Genomic DNA, 27293 nt, shown 5'->3' with positions numbered 1-27293 from the left:
AACCACTCTGTTCTATCAGTAGTAATCCTGGTTGTTGTAGACACTAGTTAACCACTCTATCAGTATTAATCCTGGTTGTTGTAGACACTAGTTAACCACTCTGTTCTATCAGTATTAATCCTGGTTGTTGTGGACACTAGTTAACCACTCTGTTCTATCAGTAGTAATCCTGGTTGTTGAAGACACTAGTTAACCACTCTGTTCTATCAGTATTAATCCTGGTTGTTGTAGACACTAGTTAACCACTCTGTTCTATCAGTAGTAATCCTGGTTGTTGAAGACACTAGTTAACCACTCTGTTCTATCAGTATTAATCCTGGTTGTTGTAGACACTAGTTAACCACTCTGTTCTATCAGTATTAATCCTTGTTGTTGAAGACACTAGTTAACCACTCTGTTCTATCAGTATTAATCCTGGTTGTTGTAGACACTAGTTAACCACTCTGTTCTACCAGTATTAATCCTGGTTGTTGTAGACACTAGTTAACCACTCTGTTCTATCAGTAGTAATCCTGGTTGTTGTGGACACTAGTTAACCACTCTGTTCTATCAGTACTAATCCTGGTTGTTGTAGACACTAGTTAACCACTCTGTTCTATCAGTATTAATCCTGGTTGTTGTAGACACTAGTTAACCACTCTGTTCTATCAGTATTAATCCTGGTTGTTGTAGTTAACCACTCTATTCTATCAGACACTAGTTAACCACTCTGTTCTATCAGTACTAATCCTGGTTGTTGTAGACACTAGTTAACCACTCTGTTCTATCAGTATTAATCCTGGTTGTTTGTGGACACTAGTTAACCACTCTGTTCTATCAGTACTAATCCTGGTTGTTGTAGACACTAGTTAACCACTCTGTTCTATCAGTAAGCCTAAGTTAACCACTCTATCAGGTTGTTGTAGACACTAGTTAACCACTCTGTTCTACCAGTTAATCCTGGTTGTTGTGGACACTAGTTTCTATCAGTAGTAATCCTTGTTGTTGTAGACACTAGTTAACCACTCTGTTCTATCAGTAGTAATCCTGGTTGTTGTAGACACTAGTTAACCACTCTGTTCTATCAGTAGTAATCCTGGTTGTTGTAGACACTAGTTAACCACTCTATCAGTATTAATCCTGGTTGTTGTAGACACGGTTCTATCAGTATTAATCCTGGTTGTTGTGGACCTAGTTAACCACTCTGTTCTACCAGTAGTAATCATGGTTGTTGTCTGTTCTATCAGTAGTAATCCTGGTTGTTGTAGACACTAGTTAACCACTCTGTTCTATCAGTACTAATCCTGGTTGTTGTGGACACTAGTTAACCACTCTGTTCTATCAGTAGTAATCCTGGTTGTTGTAGACACTAGTTAACCACTCTGTTCTACCAGTAGTAATCCTGGTTGTTGTAGACACTAGTTAACCACTCTGTTCTATCAGTAGTAATCCTGGTTGTTGTAGACACTAGTTAACCACTCTATCAGTATTAATCCTGGTTGTTGTAGACACTAGTTAACCACTCTGTTCTATCAGTAGTAATCCTGGTTGTTGTGGACACTAGTTAACCACTCTGTTCTATCAGTATTAATCCTGGTTGTTGTGGACACTAGTTAACCACTCTGTTCTATCAGTATTAATCCTGGTTGTTGTAGACACTAGTTAACCACTCTGTTCTATCAGTATTAATCCTGGTTGTTGTAGACACTAGTTAACCACTCTGTTCTAATCAGACACTAGTTAACCACTCTGTTCTATCAGTAGTAATCCTGGTTGTTGTGGACACTAGTTAACCACTCTATCAGTAGTAATCCTGGTTGTTGTAGACACTAGTTAACCACTCTGTTCTATCAGTATTAATCCTGGTTGTTGTAGACACTAGTTAACCACTCTGTTCTATCAGTATTAATCCTGGTTGTTGTGGACACTAGTTAACCACTCTGTTCTATCAGTATTAATCCTGGTTGTTGTGGACACTAGTTAACCACTCTGTTCTATCAGTAGTAATCCTGGTTGTTGTAGACACTAGTTAACCACTCTGTTCTATCAGTATTAATCCTGGTTGTTGTAGACACTAGTTAACCACTCTGTTCTATCAGTAGTAATCCTGGTTGTTGTGGACACTAGTTAACCACTCTATCAGTAGTAATCCTGGTTGTTGTAGACACTAGTTAACCACTCTGTTCTATCAGTATTAATCCTGGTTGTTGTAGACACTAGTTAACCACTCGGTTCTATCAGTATTAATCCTGGTTGTTGTGGACACTAGTTAACCACTCGGTTCTATCAGTATTAATCCTGGTTGTTGTGGACACTAGTTAACCACTCTGTTCTATCAGTAGTAATCCTGGTTGTTGTGGACACTAGTTAACCACTCTGTTCTATCAGTATTAATCCTGGTTGTTGTAGACACTAGTTAACCACTCTGTTCTACCAGTATTAATCCTGGTTGTTGTAGACACTAGTTAACCACTCTATCAGTATTAATCCTGGTTGTTGTAGACACTAGTTAACCACTCTGTTCTATCAGTACTAATCCTGGTTGTTGTGGACACTAGTTAACCACTCTGTTCTATCAGTATTAATCCTGGTTGTTGTGGACACTAGTTAACCACTCTGTTCTATCAGTATTAATCCTGGTTGTTGTAGACACTAGTTAACCACTCTGTTCTATCAGTACTAATCCTGGTTGTTGTAGACACTAGTTAACCACTCTATCAGTATTAATCCTGGTTGTTGTAGACACTAGTTAACCACTCTATCAGTATTAATCCTGGTTGTTGTAGACACTAGTTAACCACTCTATCAGTATTAATCCTGGTTGTTGTGGACACTAGTTAACCACTCTGTTCTATCAGTACTAATCCTGGTTGTTGTAGACACTAGTTAACCACTCTGTTCTATCAGTACTAATCCTGGTTGTTGTGGACACTAGTTAACCACTCTGTTCTACCAGTACTAATCCTGGTTGTTGTAGACACTAGTTAACCACTCTGTTCTATCAGTAGTAATCCTGGTTGTTGTAGACACTAGTTAACCACTCTATCAGTATTAATCCTGGTTGTTGTAGACACTAGTTAACCACTCTGTTCTACCAGTAGTAATCCTGGTTGTTGTAGACACTAGTTAACCACTCTGTTCTACCAGTAGTAATCCTGGTTGTTGTAGACACTAGTTAACCACTCTGTTCTACCAGTAGTAATCCTGGTTGTTGTAGACACTAGTTAACCACTCTGTTCTACCAGTAGTAATCCTGGTTGTTGTAGACACTAGTTAACCACTCTGTTCTATCAGTAGTAATCCTGGTTGTTGTGGACACTAGTTAACCACTCTGTTCTACCAGTAGTAATCCTGGTTGTTGTAGACACTAGTTAACCACTCTATCAGTATTAATCCTGGTTGTTGTAGACACTAGTTAACCACTCTATCAGTATTAATCCTGGTTGTTGTAGACACTAGTTAACCACTCTGTTCTATCAGTAGTAATCCTGGTTGTTGTGGACACTAGTTAACCACTCTGTTCTACCAGTAGTAATCCTGGTTGTTGTAGACACTAGTTAACCACTCTGTTCTATCAGTAGTAATCCTGGTTGTTGTGGACACTAGTTAACCACTCTGTTCTACCAGTAGTAATCCTGGTTGTTGTGGACACTAGTTAACCACTCTGTTCTACCAGTAGTAATCCTGGTTGTTGTAGACACTAGTTAACCACTCTGTTCTATCAGTAGTAATCCTGGTTGTTGTGGACACTAGTTAACCACTCTGTTCTACCAGTAGTAATCCTGGTTGTTGTGGACACTAGTTAACCACTCTGTTCTACCAGTAGTAATCCTGGTTGTTGTAGACACTAGTTAACCACTCTATCAGTATTAATCCTGGTTGTTGGAGACGCTCGTTAACTGCGCACCCTCATGATGAGTGCCCCCCTCCCTCCCCCCATCAAAGTTGCCTATCCCTTATGTAGACAATAGTTACCCATGCTGAACAATCAGTACTCAGGCGTATTGCCACAATACCCATTCAGTCCGATGCTCATGATTATTTAAGTGCTTCCCAAATGGCACCCTATTCCCTATTTAGTGGTCAGGAGTAGTGCACTCTATATGGGATAGGGTACCGTTCAGGACGAAGCCTGTCTCCTTTACCGACGGTGCTCATTATCCTCTAACAAGTGGTGCAGATGTCTTCACTCTGAGGCTGTGAGCCTCCCAAATGGCACCCTTTTCCCTAATTAGTGCACTACTACCGATAGATGTCTGATCAAAAGTAGTGCACTGCCTAGGGAATAGGAATCAATTTGGGACACAGACACGATCTCCATTAGAAGGACTCTGGGCTGGTCTCAGAAGCCTATTCTACATTCACATAGCTCCCTATTTCAACCCTTATAGTGCACAACCTCTGACCAGAGCCCTATTGTCCCTGGTTAAACGTAGTGCACTATGTAGGGAATAGGGTGCCAGTTGGGAGACTAGCCAGAGAAATAGGCTAAATGTTACTGCCATGAAATGATGAGGATGTGAAGTGTGTTTCAAGTAGCAGAGTGGGGTCTCATGACTGATATCCCTTTGTTTCTGTCTCTCTCCCTCTCTCTTTGTCTCTTTCCATTCTCCCTCTTTTCTCCCTCCTCTCCCTCTCTCCCCTCCCTCCCTCTCCCTCTCTTCTCCTCTCCCTCTCTCCCCTCCCTCCCTCCCCTCCCTGTCTCCCCTCTCCATCTATCCCCTCCCTCTCCTCTCCCTCCCTCTCCCCTCCCTCCCTCCCCTCCCTCTCTCCCCTCTCCCTCCCACCTCCCCCTCCCTCCCTCCCTCCCACCACCCCCTCCCCTCCCTCCCTCCAGATGGGGCGGGTAGCCTCTTCTACAGGGATAGACATCCTGCTGTTGGATGACTTCAACCTGGTCATCAATGACGTTACGTACCTGGTTCGACCGCCACGGAGAGGTGAGATTGACCAGGGGTCAGGAGATGAAAACACATTTATTTTGTACTTCATACTTTTAAGAGGTGAAAGTAGGCATTTGTCTGTCTGTCTGTCTGTCTGTCTGTCTGTCTGTCTGTCTGTCTGTCTGTCTGTCTGTCTGTCTGTCTGTCTGTCTGTCTGTACCTTCTAACCCTCTGTGTGTGTCTTTAGATCTCCTAGCCAATGAGGAGGCAGAGCCTGTCTGCCTGTCTGTTTCTACCTTCTAACCCTCTGTGTGTGTCTTTAGATCTCCTAGCCAATGACGAGGCAGAGCCTGTCTGCCTGTCTGTTTCTACCTTCTAACCCTCTGTGTGTGTCTTTAGATCTCCTAGCCAATGACGAGGCAGAGCGTCTGAACGACGTTAAGTTCCTGGTTCAGCAGCTCTACACCACCATGCGTATAGAAGAGCATCAGCTTAGTAAAGAGAAGGAACTGGTGGTCAGACTAGAGGACCTCAACTCACAGCTACGTCCTCTAGAGAAGGTACGGGACACACACAGTCACTTATTGGCATTAAGTACATTTGTAAATATCACTTTTTTTCTGTCTTCTGATGGACATGAATTACCGTGTTTAGAATTCCATTCACTTTATGGTTAATGTTTAGGGGGCGGATAGAGAACTGCATGGTTAATGTTTAGGGGGGGATAGAGAACTGCATGGTTAATGTTTAGGGGGATAGAGAACTGCATGGTTAATGTTTAGGGGGGGATAGAGAACTGCATGGTTAATGTTTAGGGGGGATAGAGAACTGCATGGTTAATGTTTAGGGGGGGATGGAGAACTGCATGGTTAATGTTTAGGGGGATAGAGAACTGCATGGTTAATGTTTAGGGGGGTAGAGAACTGCATGGTTAATGTTTAGGGGGGGGGATAGAGAACTGCATGGTTAATGTTTAGCATGGGGGATAGAGAACTGCATGTTTAATGTTTAGGGGGGGATAGAGAACTGCATGGTTAATGTTTAGGGGGGATAGAGAACTGCATGGTTAATGTTTAGGGGGGGGATAGAGAACTGCATGGTTAATGTTTAGCATGGGGGGGATAGAGAACTGCATGGTTAATGTTTAGGGGGATAGAGAACTGCATGGTTAATGTTTAGGGGGGATAGAGAACTGCATGGTTAATGTTTAGGGGGATAGAGAACTGCATGGTTAATGTTTAGCATGGGGGGGGATAGAGAACTGCATGGTTAATGTTTAGTATTGGGGGGGATAGAGAACTGCATGGTTAATGTTTAGCATGGGGGATAGAGAACTGCATGGTTAATGTTTAGCATGGGGGGATAGAGAACTGCATGGTTAATGTTTAGCATGGGGGTAGAGAACTGCATGGTTAATGTTTAGCATGGGGGGGATAGAGAACTGCATGGTTAATGTTTAGGGGGGATAGAGAACTGCATGGTTAATGTTTAGGGGGGATAGAGAACTGCATGGTTAATGTTTATGGGGGATAGAGAACTGCATGGTTAATGTTTAGGGGGGATAGAGAACTGCATGGTTAATGTTTAGGGGGATAGAGAACTGCATGGTTAATGTTTAGGGGGGTAGAGAACTGCATGGTTAATGTTTAGGGGGATAGAGAACTGCATGGTTAATGTTTAGCATGGGGGATAGAGAACTGCATGTTTAATGTTTAGGGGGGGATAGAGAACTGCATGGTTAATGTTTAGGGGGGGATAGAGAACTGCATGGTTAATGTTTAGGGGGGGATAGAGAACTGCATGGTTAATGTTTAGCATGGGGGGGGATAGAGAACTGCATGGTTAATGTTTAGGGGGGGTGGATAGAGAACTGCATGGTTAATGTTTAGGGGGAGGATAGAGAACTGCATGGTTAATGTTTAGGGGGGATAGAGAACTGCATGGTTAATGTTTAGCATGGGGGGATAGAGAACTGCATGGTTAATGTTTAGTATTGGGGGGATAGAGAACTGCATGGTTAATGTTTAGCATGGGGGGGATAGAGAACTGCATGGTTAATGTTTAGCATGGGGGGATAGAGAACTGCATGGTTAATGTTTAGCATTGTTGGGGTAGAGAACTGCATGGTTAATGTTTAGCATGGGGGGGTAGAGAACTGCATGGTTAATGTTTAGCATGGGGGTAGAGAACTGCATGGTTAATGTTTAGCATGGGGGGATAGAGAACTGCATGGTTAATGTTTAGCATGGGGGGGTAGAGAACTGCATGGTTAATGTTTAGCATGGGGGGTAGAGAACTGCATGGTTAATGTTTAGCATGGGGGGTAGAGAACTGCATGGTTAATGTTTAGCATGGGGGGGTAGAGAACTGCATGGTTAATGTTTAGCATGGGGGGGATAGAGAACTGCATGGTTAATGTTTAGCATGGGGGAGGTAGAGAACTGCATGGTTAATGTTTAGCATGGGGGAGTAGAGAACTGCATGGTTAATGTTTAGTATGGGGGGTAGAGAACTGCATGGTTAATGTTTAGCATGGGGGGTAGAGAACTGCATGGTTAATGTTTAGCATGGGGGGGGTTAGTAAAGGCTCAATACAACTGTATTCAGCAGTTTACTCCCAATGGAAGGATGGACACAAACCAGCACATTTGGAGAGTTCCTTCACAAATCAATGGATGGTAGTGATGGTAGTGTGATGGTAGTGAGTGATAGAAGATGTGACGGTAGTGAGTGATTAGATGTGTGACGGTAGTGAGTGATAGAAGATGTGACGGTAGTGAGTGATAGGATGTGTGACGGTAGTGAGTGATAAGATGTGACGGTAGTGAGTGATAGGATGTGTGACGGTAGTGAGTGATAAGATGTGTGACGGTAGTGAGTGATAAGATGTGACGGTAGTGAGTGATAAGATGTGTGATGGTAGTGATGGTAGTGTGACGGTAGTGAGTGATAAGATGTGTGACGGTAGTGAGTGATAAGATGTGTGACGGTAGTGAGTGATAAGATGTGTGACGGTAGTGAGTGATAAGATGTGTGACGGTAGTGAGTGATAAGATGTGACGGTAGTGAGTGATAAGATGTGACGGTAGTGAGTGATAAGATGTGTGATGGTAGTGATGGTAGTGTGACGGTAGTGAGTGATAGGATGTGTGACGGTAGTGAGTGATAAGATGTGTGACGGTAGTGAGTGATAAGATGTGTGACGGTAGTGAGTGATAAGATGAGTGACGGTAGTGAGTGATAGGATGTGTGACGGTAGTGAGTGATAAGATGTGTGACGGTAGTGAGTGATAAGATGTGACGGTAGTGAGTGATAAGATGTGACGGTAGTGAGTGATAAGATGTGTGATGGTAGTGATGGTAGTGTGACGGTAGTGAGTGATAGGATGTGTGACGGTAGTGAGTGATAAGATGTGTGACGGTAGTGAGTGATAAGATGTGTGACGGTAGTGAGTGATAAGATGAGTGACGGTAGTGAGTGATAGGATGTGTGACGGTAGTGAGTGATAAGATGTGTGACGGTAGTGAGTGATAAGATGTGTGACGGTAGTGAGTGAGTTATATATATATATCTCTTAGCTGATGCTTTTATCCAACGCAACTGAATTGTTTTTACTCTTTATGCGATGCGCAATGCAGAGAACACCGGAAGAAGAATTATCATTAATTACCATAGTGAATTATTGTAATGTTTGTTTGTGTCAATTAATCCCATAATGGATGGGTTTACCAATTAGCGATTTGACACGGGGGAAAAAATGTCCTTCATTCACACATGTTTTACGAATGTGTGGTCCCGGGAATCAAACCCGCTTTTCCTGGTGTTGCAAGCACTATGCTCTCACAACTGAGTTGGTGTTCCTTTTTATGACTGATGGCTGTCTCTGATTGGCTGTTTGCCCAGGTGAGGGAGGAGCTGAGTCGTAAGGCGGAGCGTCGTACCACCTGGGTGCTGTGGGGGGGCATGGCCTACATGGCAACACAGTTTGGGATCCTGGCGCGTCTCACCTGGTGGGAGTACTCCTGGGACATCATGGAGCCTGTCACCTACTTCATTACCTACGCTACCGCCATGGCTATGTACTCCTACTACGTACTCACACGCCAGGTAACACACACACACACACACACACACACACACACACACACACACCCTCTATAGCACACAGCAAATCCACTAGTCTTTGTGTAAGCACTAGTCTTTGTGTATTCTAGTAGCGTTTTTGGAGCAAGTTCATTCGTGTTTGGTTCATTCGTGTTTGGTTCATTCGTGTTTGGTTCATTCGTGTTTGGTTCATTCGCGTTTGGTTCATTCGCGTTTGGTTCATTCGTGTTTGGTTCATTCGCGTTTGGTTCATTCGCGTTTGGTTCATTCGCGTTTGGTTCATTCGCGTTTGGTTCATTCGCGTTTGGCTCATTCGCGTTTGGCTCATTCGCGTTTGGCTCATTCGCGTTTGGCTCATTCGCGTTTGGCTCATTCGCGTTTGATTCAGTCGCGTTTGGTTAATTCGCGTTTGGCTCATTCACGTTTGATTCATTCACGTTTGATTCAGTCGCGTTTGGTTAATTCGCGTTTGGTTAATTCGCGTTTGGCTCATTCACGTTTGATTCATTCACGTTTGGTTCATTCGCGTTTGGTTCATTCGCGTTTGGTTCATTCGCGTTTGGCTCATTCGCGTTTGGCTCATTCGCGTTTGATTCAGTCGCGTTTGATTCAGTCGCGTTTGGTTAATTCGCGTTTGGCTCATTCACGTTTGGTTCATTCACGTTTGGTTCATTCGCGTTTGGCTCATTCACGTTTGATTCATTCACATTTGATTCATTCACGTTTGGTTCATTCACATTTGATTCATTCACGTTTGGTTCATTCACGGATGTGTCCTCCTTTTCCTGTTGGGCTACAGTATGTATACAGTATATTCCTCAGTAGAAGTTGTAGCATTCTGGAGTAGGTGTATCTGTGTGTTGTGTTATTGTGACAGAATATCCCCCGTCCTGTAGGAGTACATCTACCCAGACGCCAGGGACAGACAGTACCTGCTGTTCTTCCACAAGGGGGTGAAGAGACAACGCTTTGACATCTACAAGTACAACGAGCTGAAGGACTCTATCGCTGAGGTAGGCACTAACCCCGACACGGACACCAACCACGACCCCGACACCAACCACGACCCCGACACTAACACCAACTCCAACACTAACCTCGACACTGACACCAACCCCGACACTGACACCAACCCCGACACTGACACCAACCCCGACACTAACCCCATCCCGACACTAACCCGACACTGACACCAACCCCGACACTGACACCAACCCCGACACTGACACCAACCCCGACACTGACACCAACCCCGACACTGACACCAACCCGCCACTGACACCAACCCCGACACTGACCCCATCCCGACACTAACCCCGACACTGACACCAACCCGACACTGACACCAACCCGACACTGACACCAACCCCGACACTAACCCCATCCCGACACTAACCCCGACACTAACCCCAACCCGACACTAACCCGACACTAACCCCAACCCGACACTAACCCCGACACTAACCCCAACCCGACACTAACCCGACCCGACACTAACCCCGACACCAACCCGACTAACCCCAACCCGACACCAACCCCGACATTAACCCCGACCCGACACTAACCCGACACTAACCCGACCCGACACTAACCCCGACACTAACCCCAACCCCGACACTAACCCCGACACTAACCCCACCCGACACTGACCCCAACCCCGACACTAACCCCAACCCGAAACTGACCCCAACCCGACACTAACCCCAACCCCGACACTAACCCCAACCCCGATACTGACCCCAACCCCGACACTAACCCCACCCGACACTGACCCCAACCCCGACACTAACCCCATCCCCGACACTAACCCCATCCCCGACACTAACCCCATCCCCGACACTAACCCAACCCCGACACTAACCCCAACACTAACCCCATCCCGACACTAACCCCGACACTGACACCGACCCGACACTAACCCCAACACTAACCCCATCCCGACACTAACCCAGACACTAACCCCAACCCGACACTAACCCCAACCCGACACTAACCCCAACCCCGACACTAACCCGACACTAACCCCAACCCGACACTAACCCGACCCCGACACTAACCCGACACCAACCCCGACACCAACCCGACACCAACCCCGACATTAACCCGACCCGACACTAACCCCGACACTGACACCGACCCGACACTAACCCCAACACTAACCCCATCCCGACACTAACCCAGACACTAACCCCAACCCGACACTAACCCCAACCCCGACACTAACCCCGACACTAACCCCAACCCGACACTAACCCCGACCCCGACACTAACCCCGACACCAACCCGACACCAACCCCGACACTAACCCGACCCGACACTAACCCCAACCCGACACTAACCCCGACACTAACCCCACCCGACACTAACCCCAACCCCGACACTAACCCCAACCCCGACACTAACCCCAACCCCGACACTAACCCCAACCCCCGACACTAACCCCAACCCCGACACTGACCCCAACCCGACACTAACCCCACCCGAGACTGACCCCAACCCCGACACTAACCCCATCCCGACACTAACCCAACCCGACACTAACCCCAACACTAACCCAATCCCGACACTAACCCCGACACTGACACCGACACCAACCCCAACACTAACCCCATCCCCGACACCAACCCCGACACTAACCCCGACCCGACACTAACCCTGACCCCGACACTAAACCCAACATTAACCCGACACCAACCCGACACCAACACTAACCCCAACCCGACACTAACCCCGACACTAACCCGACTAACCCCAACCCGACACCAACCCGACATTAACCCCAACCCGACACTAACCCGACCCGACACTAACCCTGACCCGACACTAACCCCAACATTAACCCCGACACCAACCCCGACACCAACACTAACCCCAACCCGACACTAACCCCGACCCCGACACTAACCCGACTAACCCCAACCCCGACACCAACCCCGACATTAACCCCAACCCCGACACTAACCCCGACCCCGACACTAACCCCGACACTAACCCCACCCGACACTGACCCCAACCCCGACACTAACCCCAACCCGACACTGACCCCAACCCGACATTAACCCCAACCCGACACTAACCCCGACCTCGACACTAACCCCGACCTCGACACTAACCCCGACACTAACCCGACACTAACCCCGACACTAACACTGACCCCGACACTAACCCCGACACTAACCCCGACCCGACATTAACCCCAACCCCGACACTAACCCCAACCCGACACTAACCCCAACCCGACACTAACCCCGACCTCGACACTAACCCAACCCCGACACTAACCCTGACCCGACACTAACCCGACACTAACCCGACCCGACATTAACCCCAACCCCGACACTAACCCCAACCCGACACTAACCCCAACCCGACACTAACCTCGACCCCGACACTAACCCCGACCCGACACTAACCCCGACCCGACACTAACCCCGACCCCTACACTAACCACGACCCGACACTAACCCGACACTGACCCCGACACTAACCCCGACCCGACACTATCCCGACCCCGACACTAACCCCGACCCCTACACTAACCACGACCCGACACTAACCCCGACACTGACCCGACACTAACCCCAACCCCGACACTAACCCCAACCCCGACACTAACCCCAACACTAACCCCAACCCCGACACTAACCCCAACCCGACACTAACCCCATCCCGACACTAACCCCAACCCGACACTAACCCCACCCGACACTGACCCCGACACTAACCCCAACCCGACACTAACCCCAACCCCGACACTAACCCCGACACTAACCCCAACCCCGACACTAACCCCAACCCTGACACTAACCCCCAACCCTGACACTAACCCCAACCCCGACACTAACCCCACCCGACACTGACCCTGACACTAACCCCAACCCCGACACCTACCCGACACCTACCCCAACCCCGACACTAACCCCAACCCGACACTAACCCCAACCCCGACACTAAACCCAACCCGACACTAACCCCATCCCCGACACCGACACTAACCCCAACCCCGACACTAACCCCGACACCGACCCGACACTAACCCGACCCGACACTAACCCCAACCCGACACTCTCCCGACACCGACCCGACACTAACCCCGACACTAACCCCATTCCGACACTAACCCGACACAAACCCCAACCCCGACATTAACCCGACCCGACACTAACCCCAACCCCGACATTAACCCGACACTAACCCCATCCCCGACACTAACCCCAACCCCGACACTAACCCCAACCCGACATTAACCCCGACACTAACCCCAACCCGACACTAACCCCATCCCGACACCGACACTAACCCCAACCCCGACACTAACACCGACCCCCGACACTAACCACGACCCGACACTGACCCGACACTGACACCAACCCCGACACTGACACCAACCCCGACACTGACCCCATCCCGACACTAACCCCGACACTGACACCAACCCCGACACTGACACCAACCCGACACTAACCCCATCCCGACACTAACCCCGACACTAACCCCAACCCGACACTAACCCCAACCCCGACACTAACCCCAACCCGACACTAACCCCGACACTAACCCCAACCCGACACTAACCCCGACCCGACACTAACCCGACACCAACCCCGACTAACCCCAACCCCGACACCAACCCCGACATTAACCCCGACCCGACACTAACCCCGACACTAACCCCGACCCGACACTAACCCCAACCCGACACTAACCCCACCCGACACTGACCCCAACCCCGACACTAACCCCAACCCGACACTGACCCCAACCCGACACTAACCCCAACCCCGACACTAACCCCAACCCCGATACTGACCCCAACCCGACACTAACCCCACCCGACACTGACCCCAACCCCGACACTAACCCCATCCCGACACTAACCCCATCCCCGACACTAACCCAACCCCGACACTAACCCCAACACTAACCCCATCCCCGACACTAACCCGACACTGACACCGACCCGACACTAACCCCATCCCGACACTAACCCAGACACTAACCCCAACCCGACACTAACCCCAACCCGACACTAACCCCAACCCCGACACTAACCCCGACACTAACCCCAACCCGACACTAACCCGACCCGACACTAACCCCGACACCATCCCGACACCAACCCGACATTAACCCCGACCCCGACACTAACCCCGACACTGACATGACCCGACACTAACCCCAACACTAACCCCATCCCGACACTAACCCAGACACTAACCCCAACCCGACACTAACCCCAACCCCGACACTAACCCCGACACTAACCCCAACCCGACACTAACCCCGACACTAACCCGACACCAACCCCGACACCAACCCCGACACCAACCCGACACTAACCCCATCCCGACACTAACCCCAACCCGACACTAACCCCACCCGACACTGACCCGACACTAACCCCAACCCCGACACTAACCCCAACCCCGACACTAACCCGACACTAACCCCACCCGACACTGACCCCAACCCGACACTAACCCCAACCCGACACTGACCCCAACCCGACACTAACCCCAACCCCGACACTAACCCCAACCCCGACACTGACCCCAACCCGACACTAACCCCACCCGACACTGACCCCAACCCCGACACTAACCCCATTCCCGACACTAACCCCATCCCGACACTAACCCCAACCCGACACTAACCCCAACCCGACACTAACCCCAACCCGACACTAACCCCATCCCGACACCGACACTAACCCCAACCCCGACACTAACCCCATTCCGACACTAACCCCGACACAAACCCCAACCCGACATTAACCCGACCCGACACTAACCCCAACCCCGACATTAACCCGACACTAACCCCATCCCCGACACTAACCCCAACCCGACACTAACCCCAACCCCGACATTAACCCGACACTAACCCCAACCCCGACACTAACCCCATACCCGACACCGACACTAACCCGACACTAACACCGACCCCGACACTAACCACGACCCCGACACTAACCCGACACTGACCCGACACTGACACCAACCCCGACACTGACACTAACCCCGACACTGACACCAACCCGACACTGACCCCATCCCGACACTAACCCCGACACTGACACCAACCCGACACTGACACCAACCCGACACTGACACCAACCCCGACACTAACCCCATCCCGACACTAACCCCGACACTAACCCCAACCCGACACTAACCCCAACCCCGACACTAACCCCAACCCCGACACTAACCCCGACACTAACCCCAACCCGACACTAACCCCGACCCCGACACTAACCCCGACACCAACCCCGACTAACCCCAACCCCGACACCAACCCCGACATTAACCCCGACCCGACACTAACCCCGACACTAACCCCGACCCCGACACTAACCCGACACTAACCCCAACCCCGACACTAACCCGACACTAACCCCACCCGACACTGACCCCAACCCCGACACTAACCCCAACCCGACACTGACCCCAACCCCGACACTAACCCCAACCCCGACACTAACCCCAACCCCGATACTGACCCCAACCCCGACACTAACCCCACCCGACACTGACCCCAACCCGACACTAACCCCATCCCCGACACTAACCCCATCCCGACACTAACCCAACCCCATCCCCGACACTAACCCCGACACTGACACCGACCCCGACACTAACCCCAACACTAACCCCATCCCCGACACTAACCCAGACACTAACCCCAACCCGACACTAACCTCGACACTGACACCAACCCCGACACTAACCCAACCCCGACACTAACCCCAACACTAACCCCATCCCCGACACTAACCCCGACACTGACACCGACACCAACCCCAACACTAACCCCATCCCGACACCAACCCCGACACTAACCCCGACCCGACACTAACCCTGACCCCGACACTAAACCCAACATTAACCCCGACACCAACCCCGACACCAACACTAACCCCAACCCGACACTAACCCCGACCCCCGACACTAACCCCGACTAACCCCAACCCCGACACCAACCCCGACATTAACCCCAACCCCGACACTAACCCCGACCCGACACTAACCCTGACCCGACACTAACCCCAACATTAACCCCGACACCAACCCCGACACCAACACTAACCCCAACCCGACACTAACCCCCGACCCCGACACTAACCCGACTAACCCCAACCCCGACACCAACCCCGACATTAACCCCGACCCCGACACTAACCCCGACACTAACACCACCCGACACTGACCCCAACCCCGACACTAACCCCAACCCGACACTGACCCCAACCCCGACATTAACCCCAACCCCGACACTAACCCCGACCTCGACACTAACCCCGACCTCGACACTAACCCCGACACTAACCCCAACCCCGACACTAACCCCGACACTAACACTGACCCCGACACTAACCCCGACACTAACCCCGACCCCGACATTAACCCCAACCCGACACTAACCCCAACCCGACACTAACCCCAACCCGACACTAACCCCAACCCGACACTAACCCCGACCTCGACACTAACCCAACCCCGACACTAACCCTGACCCCGACACTAACCCCGACCCCGACATTAACCCCAACCCCGACACTAACCCCAACCCGACACTAACCCCAACCCGACACTAACCTCGACCCCGACACTAACCCCGACCCGACACTAACCCCGACCCCGACACTAACCCCGACCCCGACACTAACCCCGACCCCGACACTAACCCCGACCCCTACACTAACCACGACCCCGACACTAACCCCGACACTGACCCCGACACTAACCCCAACCCGACACTAACCCCAACCCCGACACTAACCCCAACCCCGACACTAACCCCAACACTAACCCCAACCCCGACACTAACCCCAACCCGACACTAACCCCATCCCCGACACTAACCCCAACCCGACACTAACCCCACCCGACACTGACCCCGACACTAACCCCAACCCCGACACTAACCCCAACCCCGACACTAACCCCGACACTAACCCCAACCCCGACACTAACCCCAACCCTGACACTAACCCCCAACCCTGACACTAACCCCAACCCCGACACTAACCCCACCCGACACTGACCCTGACACTAACCCCAACCCCGACACCTACCCCGACACCTACCCCAACCCCGACACTAACCCCAACCCCGACACTAACCCCAACCCCGACACTAAACCCAACCCCGACACTAACCCCATCCCGACACCGACACTAACCCCAACCCCGACACTAACCCCGACACCAACCCCGACACTAACCCCGACCCGACACTAACCCCAACCCCGACACTCTCCCCGACACCGACCCCGACACTAACCCCGACACTAACCCCATTCCCGACACTAACCCCGACACAAACCCCAACCCCGACATTAACCCCGACCCCGACACTAACCCCAACCCCGACATTAACCCCGACACTAACCCCATCCCCGACACTAACCCCAACCCCGACACTAACCCCAACCCCGACATTAACCCCGACACTAACCCCAACCCCGACACTAACCCCATACCCGACACCGACACTAACCCCAACCCGACACTAACACCGACCCCGACACTAACCACGACCCCGACACTAACCCCGACACTGACCCCGACACTGACACCAACCCCGACACTGACACTAACCCCGACACTGACACCAACCCCGACACTGACCCCATCCCCGACACTAACCCCGACACTGACACCAACCCCGACACTGACACCAACCCCGACACTGACACCAACCCCGACACTAACCCCAACCCCGACACTAACCCCATCCCGACACTAACCCCGACACTAACCCCAACCCGACACTAACCCCAACCCCGACACTAACCCCGACACTAACCCCAACCCCGACACTAACCCCGACCCCGACACTAACCCCGACACCAACCCCGACTAACCCCAACCCGACACCAACCCCGACATTAACCCCGACCCCGACACTAACCCCGACACTAACCCCGACCCGACACTAACCCCAACCCCGACACTAACCCCGACACTAACCCCACCCGACACTGACCCCAACCCGACACTAACCCCAACCCGACACTGACCCCAACCCCGACACTAACCCCAACCCCGACACTAACCCCAACCCCGATACTGACCCCAACCCCGACACTAACCCCACCCGACACTGACCCCAACCCCGACACTAACCCCATCCCCGACACTAACCCCATCCCGACACTAACCCAACCCCATCCCCGACACTAACCCCGACACTGACACCGACCCCGACACTAACCCCAACACTAACCCCATCCCCGACACTAACCCAGACACTAACCCCAACCCGACACTAACCCCAACCCCGACACTAACCCCGACACTAACCCCAACCCGACACTAACCCCGACACCAACCCCGACCCCGACACTAACCCCGACACTAACCCCAACCCCGACACTAACCCCAACACCAACCCCAACCCCGACACTAACCACAACCCCGACATTAACCCCGACACTAACCCCAACCCCGACACTAACCCCAACCCGACACTAACCCCAACCCCGACACTAACCCCGACCCCGACACTAACCCTGACACCAACCCCGACACAAACCCCGACACTAACCCCAACACTAACCCCAACCCCGACACTAACCCCGACACTAACCCCACCCGACACTGACCCCAACCCCGACACTAACCCCAACCCCGACACTAAACCCAACCCCGACACTAACCCCAACCCCGACACTAACCCCAACCCCGACACTGACCCCAACCCCGACACTAACCCCACCCGACACTGACCCCAACCCCGACACTAACCCCATTCCCGACACTAACCCCGACCCCGACACTAACCCCGACTAACCCCAACCCCGACACCAACCCCGACACTAACCCCGACCCCGACACTAACCCTGACCCCGACACTAACCCCATCCCCGACACTAACCCCAACATTAACCCGACACCAACCCCGACACCAACCCCAACACCAACCCCAACACTAACCCCAACCCGACACTAACCCCGACACTAACCCCGACTAACCCCAACCCCGACACCAACCCCGACATTAACCCCGACCCCGACACTAACCCCGACACTAACCCCAACCCGACACCAACCCCGACACTAACCCCGACCCGACACTAACCCTGACCCCGACACTAACCCCATCCCCGACACTAACCCCAACATTAACCCCGACACCAACCCCGACACCAACCCCAACACCAACCCCAACACTAACCCCAACCCGACACTAACCCCGACACTAACCCGACTAACCCCAACCCCGACACCAACCCCGACATTAACCCCGACACTAACCCCACCCGACACTGACCCCAACCCCGACACTAACCCCAACCCGACACTGACCCCAACCCCGACACTAACCCCAACCCCGACACTAACCCCAACCCCGATACTGACCCCAACCCCGACACTAACCCCACCCGACACTGACCCCAACCCGACACTAACCCCATCCCCGACACTAACCCCATCCCCGACACTAACCCAACCCCATCCCCGACACTAACCCCGACACTGACACCGACCCGACACTAACCCCAACACTAACCCCATCCCCGACACTAACCCAGACACTAACCCCAACCCGACACTAACCCCAACCCCGACACTAACCCCGACACTAACCCCAACCCGACACTAACCCCGACACCAACCCCGACACCAACCCCGACATTAACCCCGACCCTGACACTAACCCCGACACTAACCCCGACCCCGACACTAACCCCGACACTAACCCCGACTAACCCCAACCCCGACACCAACCCCGACATTAACCCCGACACTAACCCCACCCGACACTGACCCCAACCCGACACTAACCCCAACCCGACACTGACCCCAACCCCGACACTAACCCCAACCCGACACTAACCCCAACCCCGATACTGACCCCAACCCCGACACTAACCCCACCCGACACTGACCCCAACCCCGACACTAACCCCATCCCCGACACTAACCCCATCCCCGACACTAACCCAACCCCATCCCCGACACTAACCCCGACACTGACACCGACCCGACACTAACCCCAACACTAACCCCAACCCGACACTAACCCCAACCCGACACTAACCCCGACACTAACCCCAACCCGACACTAACCCCGACACCAACCCCGACACCAACCCCGACATTAACCCCGACCCTGACACTAACCCCGACACTAACCCCGACCCCGACACTAACCCCGACACTAACCCCAACCCGACACTAACCCCAACACCAACCCCAACCCCGACACTAACCACAACCCCGACATTAACCCGACACTAACCCCAACCCCGACACTAACCCCAACCCCGACACTAACCCCAACCCCGACACTAACCCCGACCCCGACACTAACCCTGACACCAACCCCGACACAAACCCCGACACTAACCCCAACACTAACCCCAACCCCGACACTAACCCCGACACTAACCCCACCCGACACTGACCCCAACCCCGACACTAACCCCAACCCGACACTAAACCCAACCCCGACACTAACCCCAACCCCGACACTAACCCCAACCCGACACTGACCCCAACCCCGACACTAACCCCACCCGACACTGACCCCAACCCCGACACTAACCCCATTCCCGACACTAACCCCGACCCGACACTAACCCCGACTAACCCCAACCCCGACACCAACCCCGACACTAACCCGACCCCGACACTAACCCTGACCCCGACACTAACCCCATCCCGACACTAACCCCAACATTAACCCGACACCAACCCCGACACCAACCCCAACACCAACCCCAACACTAACCCCAACCCGACACTAACCCCGACACTAACCCGACTAACCCCAACCCCGACACCAACCCGACATTAACCCCGACCCGACACTAACCCCGACACTAACCCCAACCCGACACTAACCCCGACACTAACCCCACCCGACACTGACCCCAACCCCGACACTAACCCCAACTCGACACTGACCCCAACCCCGACATTAACCCCAACCCGACACTAACCCCGACCTCGACACTAACCCCGACCTCGACACTAACCCCGACACTAACCCCAACCCCGACACTAACCCCGACACTAACCCTGACCCCGACACTAACCCCGACCCGACATTAACCCCAACCCGACACTAACCCCAACCCGACACTAACCCCAACCCGACACTAACCCCGACCTCGACACTAACCCCAACCCCGACACTAACCCTGACCCCGACACTAACCCCGACACTAACCCCGACCCCGACATTAACCCCAACCCCGACACTAACCCCAACCCGACACTAACCTCGACCCCGACACTAACCCCGACCCCGACACTAACCCCGACCCGACACTAACCCGACCCGACACTAACCCCGACCCCTACACTAACCACGACCCGACACTAACCCCGACACTGACCCCGACACTAACCCCAACCCCGACACTAAACCCAACCCCGACACTAACCCCATCCCCGACACCGACACTAACCCCAACCCCGACACTAACCCCGACACCAACCCCGACACTAACCCCGACCCCGACACTAACCCCAACCCCGACACTCTCCCCAACCCCGACACCGACCCGACACTAACCCCATTCCCGACACTAACCCGACACAAACCCCAACCCCGACATTAACCCCGACCCGACACTAACCCCAACCCCGACATTAACCCCGACACTAACCCCATCCCCGACACTAACCCCAACCCCGACACTAACCCCAACCCCGACATTAACCCCGACACTAACCCCAACCCCGACACTAACCCCATCCCCGACACTAACCCCAACCCCGACACTAACACCGACCCCGACACTAACCCCAACACTAACCCCAACCCCGACACTAACCCCAGCCCCGACCCCGACACTAACCCCAACCCCGACACTCTCCCCAACCCCGCAACCGACCCCAACCCCGACATTAACCCCGACAATAACCCCAACCCCGACACTAACCCCATTCCCGACACTAACCCCAACCCTGACACTAACCCCAACACTAACCCCAACCCCGACACTAACCCCAACACTAACCCCAACCCCGACATTAACCCCGACACTAACCCCAACCCCGACACTAACCCCAACCCCGACACTAACCCCAACCCCGACACTAACCCCGACCCCGACACTAACCCTGACACCAACCCCGACACTAACCCCGACACTGACACAAACCCCGACACTAACCCCAACACTAACCCCAACCCCGACACTAACCCCAACATTAACCCCGACACTAACCCCAACCCCGACACTAACCCCATCCCCGACACTAACCCCAACCCCGACACTAACCCCAACCCCGACACTAACCCCGACACTAACACCAACCCCGACACTAACCCGACACTAACCCTGACACCAACCCCGACACTAACCCTGACACCAACCTCGACACTAACCCTGACACCAACCCTACGTAGGCAGGGACAGATGCAGGCTGGCATGCTAGCACACAGACAGACACAGGCATGCACACATTAACATACATTAACATGCCTGTCATGGTTTTATAATCTGGATTGAAACGTTATGACAAAAAATGAGCAATTGTAGAAGGAATTCACACATTTCTCATATTATTCTCCCCCTCCCCAGGTGGAGTTAGATCTGAAACGCCTGAGGGACCCCCTCCAGCTCCAACTCCCTGTCCAGCAACTCACCGCCGCCAGCAAAGATTGATGGGAAGAGTGATGTCCTCCTCTGCTTTCTTCATCTCTCCCTCCACTCCTCCATCCCTCCTTTCCTTACCCTCCTCCACTCCTCCATCCCTCCTTTCCTTACCCTCCTCCGCTCCTCCATCCCTCCTTTCCTTGCCCTCCTCCCCTTCCCCTCCTCCATCCCTCCTTTCCTTGCCCTCCTCCCCTTACCCTCCCCTCCTCCATCCCTCCTTTCCTTACCCTCCTCCGCTCCTCCTTCCCTCCTTTCCTTGCCCTCCTCCCCTTACCCTCCTCCATCCCTCCTTTCCTTGCCCTCCTCCCCTTACCCTCCCCTCCTCCATCCCTCCTTTCCTTACCCTCCTCCGCTCCTCCTTCCCTCCTTTCCTTGCCCTCCTCCCCTTATCCTCCTCCCCTCCTCCATCCCTCATTTCCTTGCCCTCCTCCCCTTACCCTCCTCCACTCCTCCATCCCTCCTTTCCTTACCCTCCTCCGCTCCTCCATCCCTCCTTTCCTTGCCCTCCTTCCCTTACCCTCCTCCCCTCCTCCTCCATCCCTCCTTTCCTTGCCCTCCTCCCCTTACCCTCCTCCCCTTACCCTCCTCCCCTCCTCCATCCCTCCTTTCCTTACCCTCCTCCGCTCCTCCTTCCCTCCTTTCCTTGCCCTCCTCCCCTTACCCTCCTCCATCCCTCCTTTCCTTACCCTCCTCCGCTCCTCCATCCCTCCTTTCCTTGCCCTCCTCCCCTTACCCTCCATCCCTCCTTTCCTTGCCCTCCTCCCCTTACCCTCCATCCCTCCTTTCCTTGCCCTCCTCCCCTTACCCTCCTCCACCCCTCCTTTCCTTGCCCTCCTCCCCTTACCCTCCTCCATCCCTCCTTTCCTTACCCTCCTCCGCTCCTCCTTTCCTCCTTTCCTTGCCCTCCTCCCCTTACCCTCCTCCCCTCCTCCATCCCTCATTTCCTTGCCCTCCTCCCCTTACCCTCCTCCCCTCCTCCATCCCTCATTTCCTTGCCCTCCTCCCCTTACCCTCCTCCCCTCCTCCATCCCTCCTTTCCTTATCCTCCTCCCTCCCTCCTTTCCTTACCCCCCTCCTCTCTCTCCATCCGTCCACCTTTACTCCTCTTTGTTAACAAACCCTTGCCTTTAGCGACCGACCGCGGGAGTTTTTCTTTATTTTTTTTACATTTTCTCATTTTTTAATTTCTCTGACTTGAATAACTCAAATGATAAAGTAAACCCATCTGTAGAGGAGGTTTAGAAAGAACAGAAACTGAATCAAATTGTGTCTGGGGGTGGAGATTATGATGAAACTGGGTGCTATGGATATGCAACAGGACTTCAGCACAGCCTGCAGGAAGCTCTAGGGGACGTACAGGAAGTGACACGCTGCAGTGTGAGGAGTTACAGCGGAGGTGTAGGGGACGGCGGCAGACAAATGGACACGTCTATAAGTGTGTGTGGTGATATCCCGGGACTCCAACCCCAAGCCACTTAACAGTTGCTATATCTATGTGTTAGCTAGGCCCACAGTGCAGCATTCAAACACACACACACCACTCCTGTGGGGCCTCGGGACGTCTGTGTCCTACGAATATCCTCTAGCTGGGAACCTCTTGCTCCACCCCCTGACCTTTAACCTCAGCCCTCTGACCTCTGCATGCACGGAGGACATGGCTGTGATTGGACAAGGGTTCCTGTGACCCTCTAGGTGACCGTGAACGTTGACCTTGGCCGACCCCTCTTGTCTCGTCTGATTGGCTGTGGCCAACCCTGCCCCGCCTGTAACCAGTTCCCGCCCTCTCTGCCTGACGGACAGCTACCCACAGAGCATATTGCTATGATGACAAGGACCTTTTATCAGGCGCCTTTCAGATTGTCACAGCCTTCACAGGAAGTGGATAGACGGAGTTGAGGTCAGGTGACCACACCTCACTTCCTATTCCTGTTGTTGACTTCCTATCGACTTCCTGTTTCCTGTAACATGCTGCGCCGGGATTGGAGGATGGTACTTCCGATAACAACATCACTGTGTGTTCCAGTATTCCCAGATGTTTTATTTTAGAAGCTATATTTGTTATGAGAAACAATATACTAATAATATACAATCAATCCCAATGAAGATAGAGGTTTAGATCATTCAGTGGGGGGAGGAGCTCTCTCTTTAACATCTCAGTAATATAGTTGATATACCATATCTGTATCTCTTCAGTAATGTCTCAACCATACAGGACCCCCGTATCAATAGGTTTTCCCCACTTCTTCTCTCACACACTGTTCTCATTGTACTACCAGCAATATAACCCACCAAGGCTTCATAGACAAACATCCATCATCCACAAACAAGAGTTCTGAGAAGGATTTCTGGCCGAGAGATTCCGCGTGCCACTCACATATCCTACAATTCCTTCCATCTACACTATAACTCATATCAGCCAAGAGAACATTGTAGAACCCTCACAAACAGCGACGATGTACCCCTGTAGAACCCTCACAAACAGCAACGATGTACCCCTGTAGAACCCTCACAAACAGCTGTGATGTACCCCCGTAGAACCCTCACAAACAGCTGTGATGTACCCCCGTAGAACCCTCACAAACAGCTGTGATGTACCCCTGTAGAACCCTCACAAACAACTGTGATGTACCCCCGTAGAACCCTCACAAACAGCTGTGATGTACCCCTGTAGAACCCTCACAAACAGTTGTGATGTACCCCTGTAGAACCCTCACAAACAGCTGTGATGTACCCCTGTAGAACCCTCACAAACAGCTGTGATGTATCCCCGTAGAACCCTCACAAACAGCTGTGATGTACCCCTGTAGAACCCTCACAAACAGCTGTGATGTACCCCTGTAGAACCCTCACAAACAGCTGTGATGTACCCCTGTAGAACCCTCACAAACAGCTGTGATGTACCCCCGTAGAACCCTCACAAACAGCTGTGATGTACCCCCGTAGAACCCTCACAAACAGCTGTGATGTACCCTGTAGAACCCTCACAAACAGCTGTGGCCCGACTGTGTACCATTTCTGAATATGTAGAACCTCTTTACACCAACCTAACGGTGAGGATATAAAGAAAGAGACATATTAATATTGTGTGTGTGTGTGTGTGTGTGTGTGTGTGTGTGTGTGTGTGTGTGTGTGTGTGTGTGTGTGTGTGTGTGTGTGTGTGTGTGTGTGTGAGACAGGCATGCTGTAGATTGCAGGTTGTTCAATGATGAGTCTTCTTCGTCTGTATGTGAGGTTTTGTAGGACATCATTTAAGCCAAGGAACATATAGAGGATCATAAAACAGATCTCTCTCTCACACACACACACACACACACACACATAATACTGATGCATTGTTGCTGCAAAAGAAAAGCCATTTTCTTAACTTTTACAGGGAATGTCTCAGATCCGACGTGCTTTTTTTCCATTGTGACGAGAACAAATAAGTATAATTGATTTGTTCTTTAAAAAAAAATTTTTCGCTTGTTCTGAATTGGTCTTGGCTTCAGGCAGCAACACAATGCATATTTCAATGACATGATGTCAATGGTTCACATGTGAACAGAACACGTCCAAATTATGAACAATTTTACTTCTGGGTTTTGTAAAAGGTCTCTCCTGTCACCCTCTATATGACCTATGACCGACTTAATCATTCGATCGCCTCAATCAATCAATAACCTGTCATTAAAAACCCGGAGCTGCAAATACGGCTAAAGAAGTATAAACTGTATGTGCTTGAGGTTCATTCCCCCCAAAAAGGCTGTTCCGTCCAAAGTTCTCTCCTCCCACTGTTCCAAGTAACTGCCCCTCCTCCCCCTGGCAGACAGAGAACACGGATGCTACAGGATGGTAGAATCAGTGGAATACACACGTTAATGTGTAGTAGGAGCAGTATTGACTTGTTGTTGTTGTTACTCTCGATACAAACGATCAAACCCTGGTTAACGTTCTGCTGGTTGATAAAACAAAGCCATATCTATGTTGTTACGTCAGTTGTGGGGATTGGCTTGGGGGTAGATCTCTTCTCTTAATTGGAGGGGGCTGGCCTCTTCTGTTAATTGGGGTAGATCTCTTCTGTTAATTGGAGGGGTAGGCCTATTCTGTTAATTGGAGGGGTAGACCTCTTCTGTTAATTGGAGGGTAGACCTCTTCTGTTAATTGGAGGGGGTAGATCTCTTCTGTTAATTGGAGGGGTAGATATCTTCTGTTAATTGGATGGGGTAGATCTCTTCTGTTAATTGGATGGGGTAGATCTCTTCTGTTAATTGGAGGGGCTGGCCTCTTCTGTTAATTGGAGGGGTAGATCTCTTCTGTTAATTGGAGGGGTAGATCTCTTCTGTTAATTGGAGGGGTAGGCCTATTCTGTTAATTGGAGGGTAGACCTCTTCTGTTAATTGGAGGGGTAGATCTCTTCTGTTAATTGGAGGGGTAGATATCTTCTGTTAATTGGATGGGGTAGATCTCTTCTGTTAATTGGATGGGGTAGATCTCTTCTGTTAATTGGAGGGGTAGACCTCTTCTGTTAATTGGAGGGGTAGACCTCTTCTGTTAATTGGAGGGGTAGACCTCTTCTGTTAATTGGAGGGGTAGATCTCTTCTGTTAATTGGAGGGGGTAGATATCTTCTGTTAATTGGATGGGGTAGATCTCTTCTGTTAATTGGATGGGGTAGATCTCTTCTGTTAATTGGAGGGGGCTGGCCTCTTCTGTTAATTGGAGGGGGTA

General features: G+C 52.0%; 1 protein-coding gene across 1 annotated transcript in view; it reads left to right on the top strand.

Moving 5' to 3' along the window:
• Positions 1–25175, top strand: part of mcu (mitochondrial calcium uniporter) — a 172449-nt gene extending 147274 nt beyond the window's left edge. Inside the window, exons 6-10 of the mRNA XM_065007821.1 lie at positions 4817–4919; positions 5262–5422; positions 8767–8970; positions 9864–9980; positions 22513–25175. Of these exons, the coding sequence (XP_064863893.1) occupies positions 4817–4919; positions 5262–5422; positions 8767–8970; positions 9864–9980; positions 22513–22596 (669 nt within the window). The 3' untranslated portion in view covers positions 22597–25175. The remainder of the gene's footprint in view (positions 1–4816; positions 4920–5261; positions 5423–8766; positions 8971–9863; positions 9981–22512) is intronic.
• Positions 25176–27293: the final 2118 nt, after the last annotated feature.

This window comes from Oncorhynchus nerka, linkage group LG23 (assembly GCF_034236695.1).
Source record: "Oncorhynchus nerka isolate Pitt River linkage group LG23, Oner_Uvic_2.0, whole genome shotgun sequence".
NCBI lineage: Eukaryota > Metazoa > Chordata > Actinopteri > Salmoniformes > Salmonidae > Oncorhynchus > Oncorhynchus nerka.
Note: the sequence above shows the minus strand (reverse complement) of the source record. Positions and strands in the feature narration are given on the sequence as shown.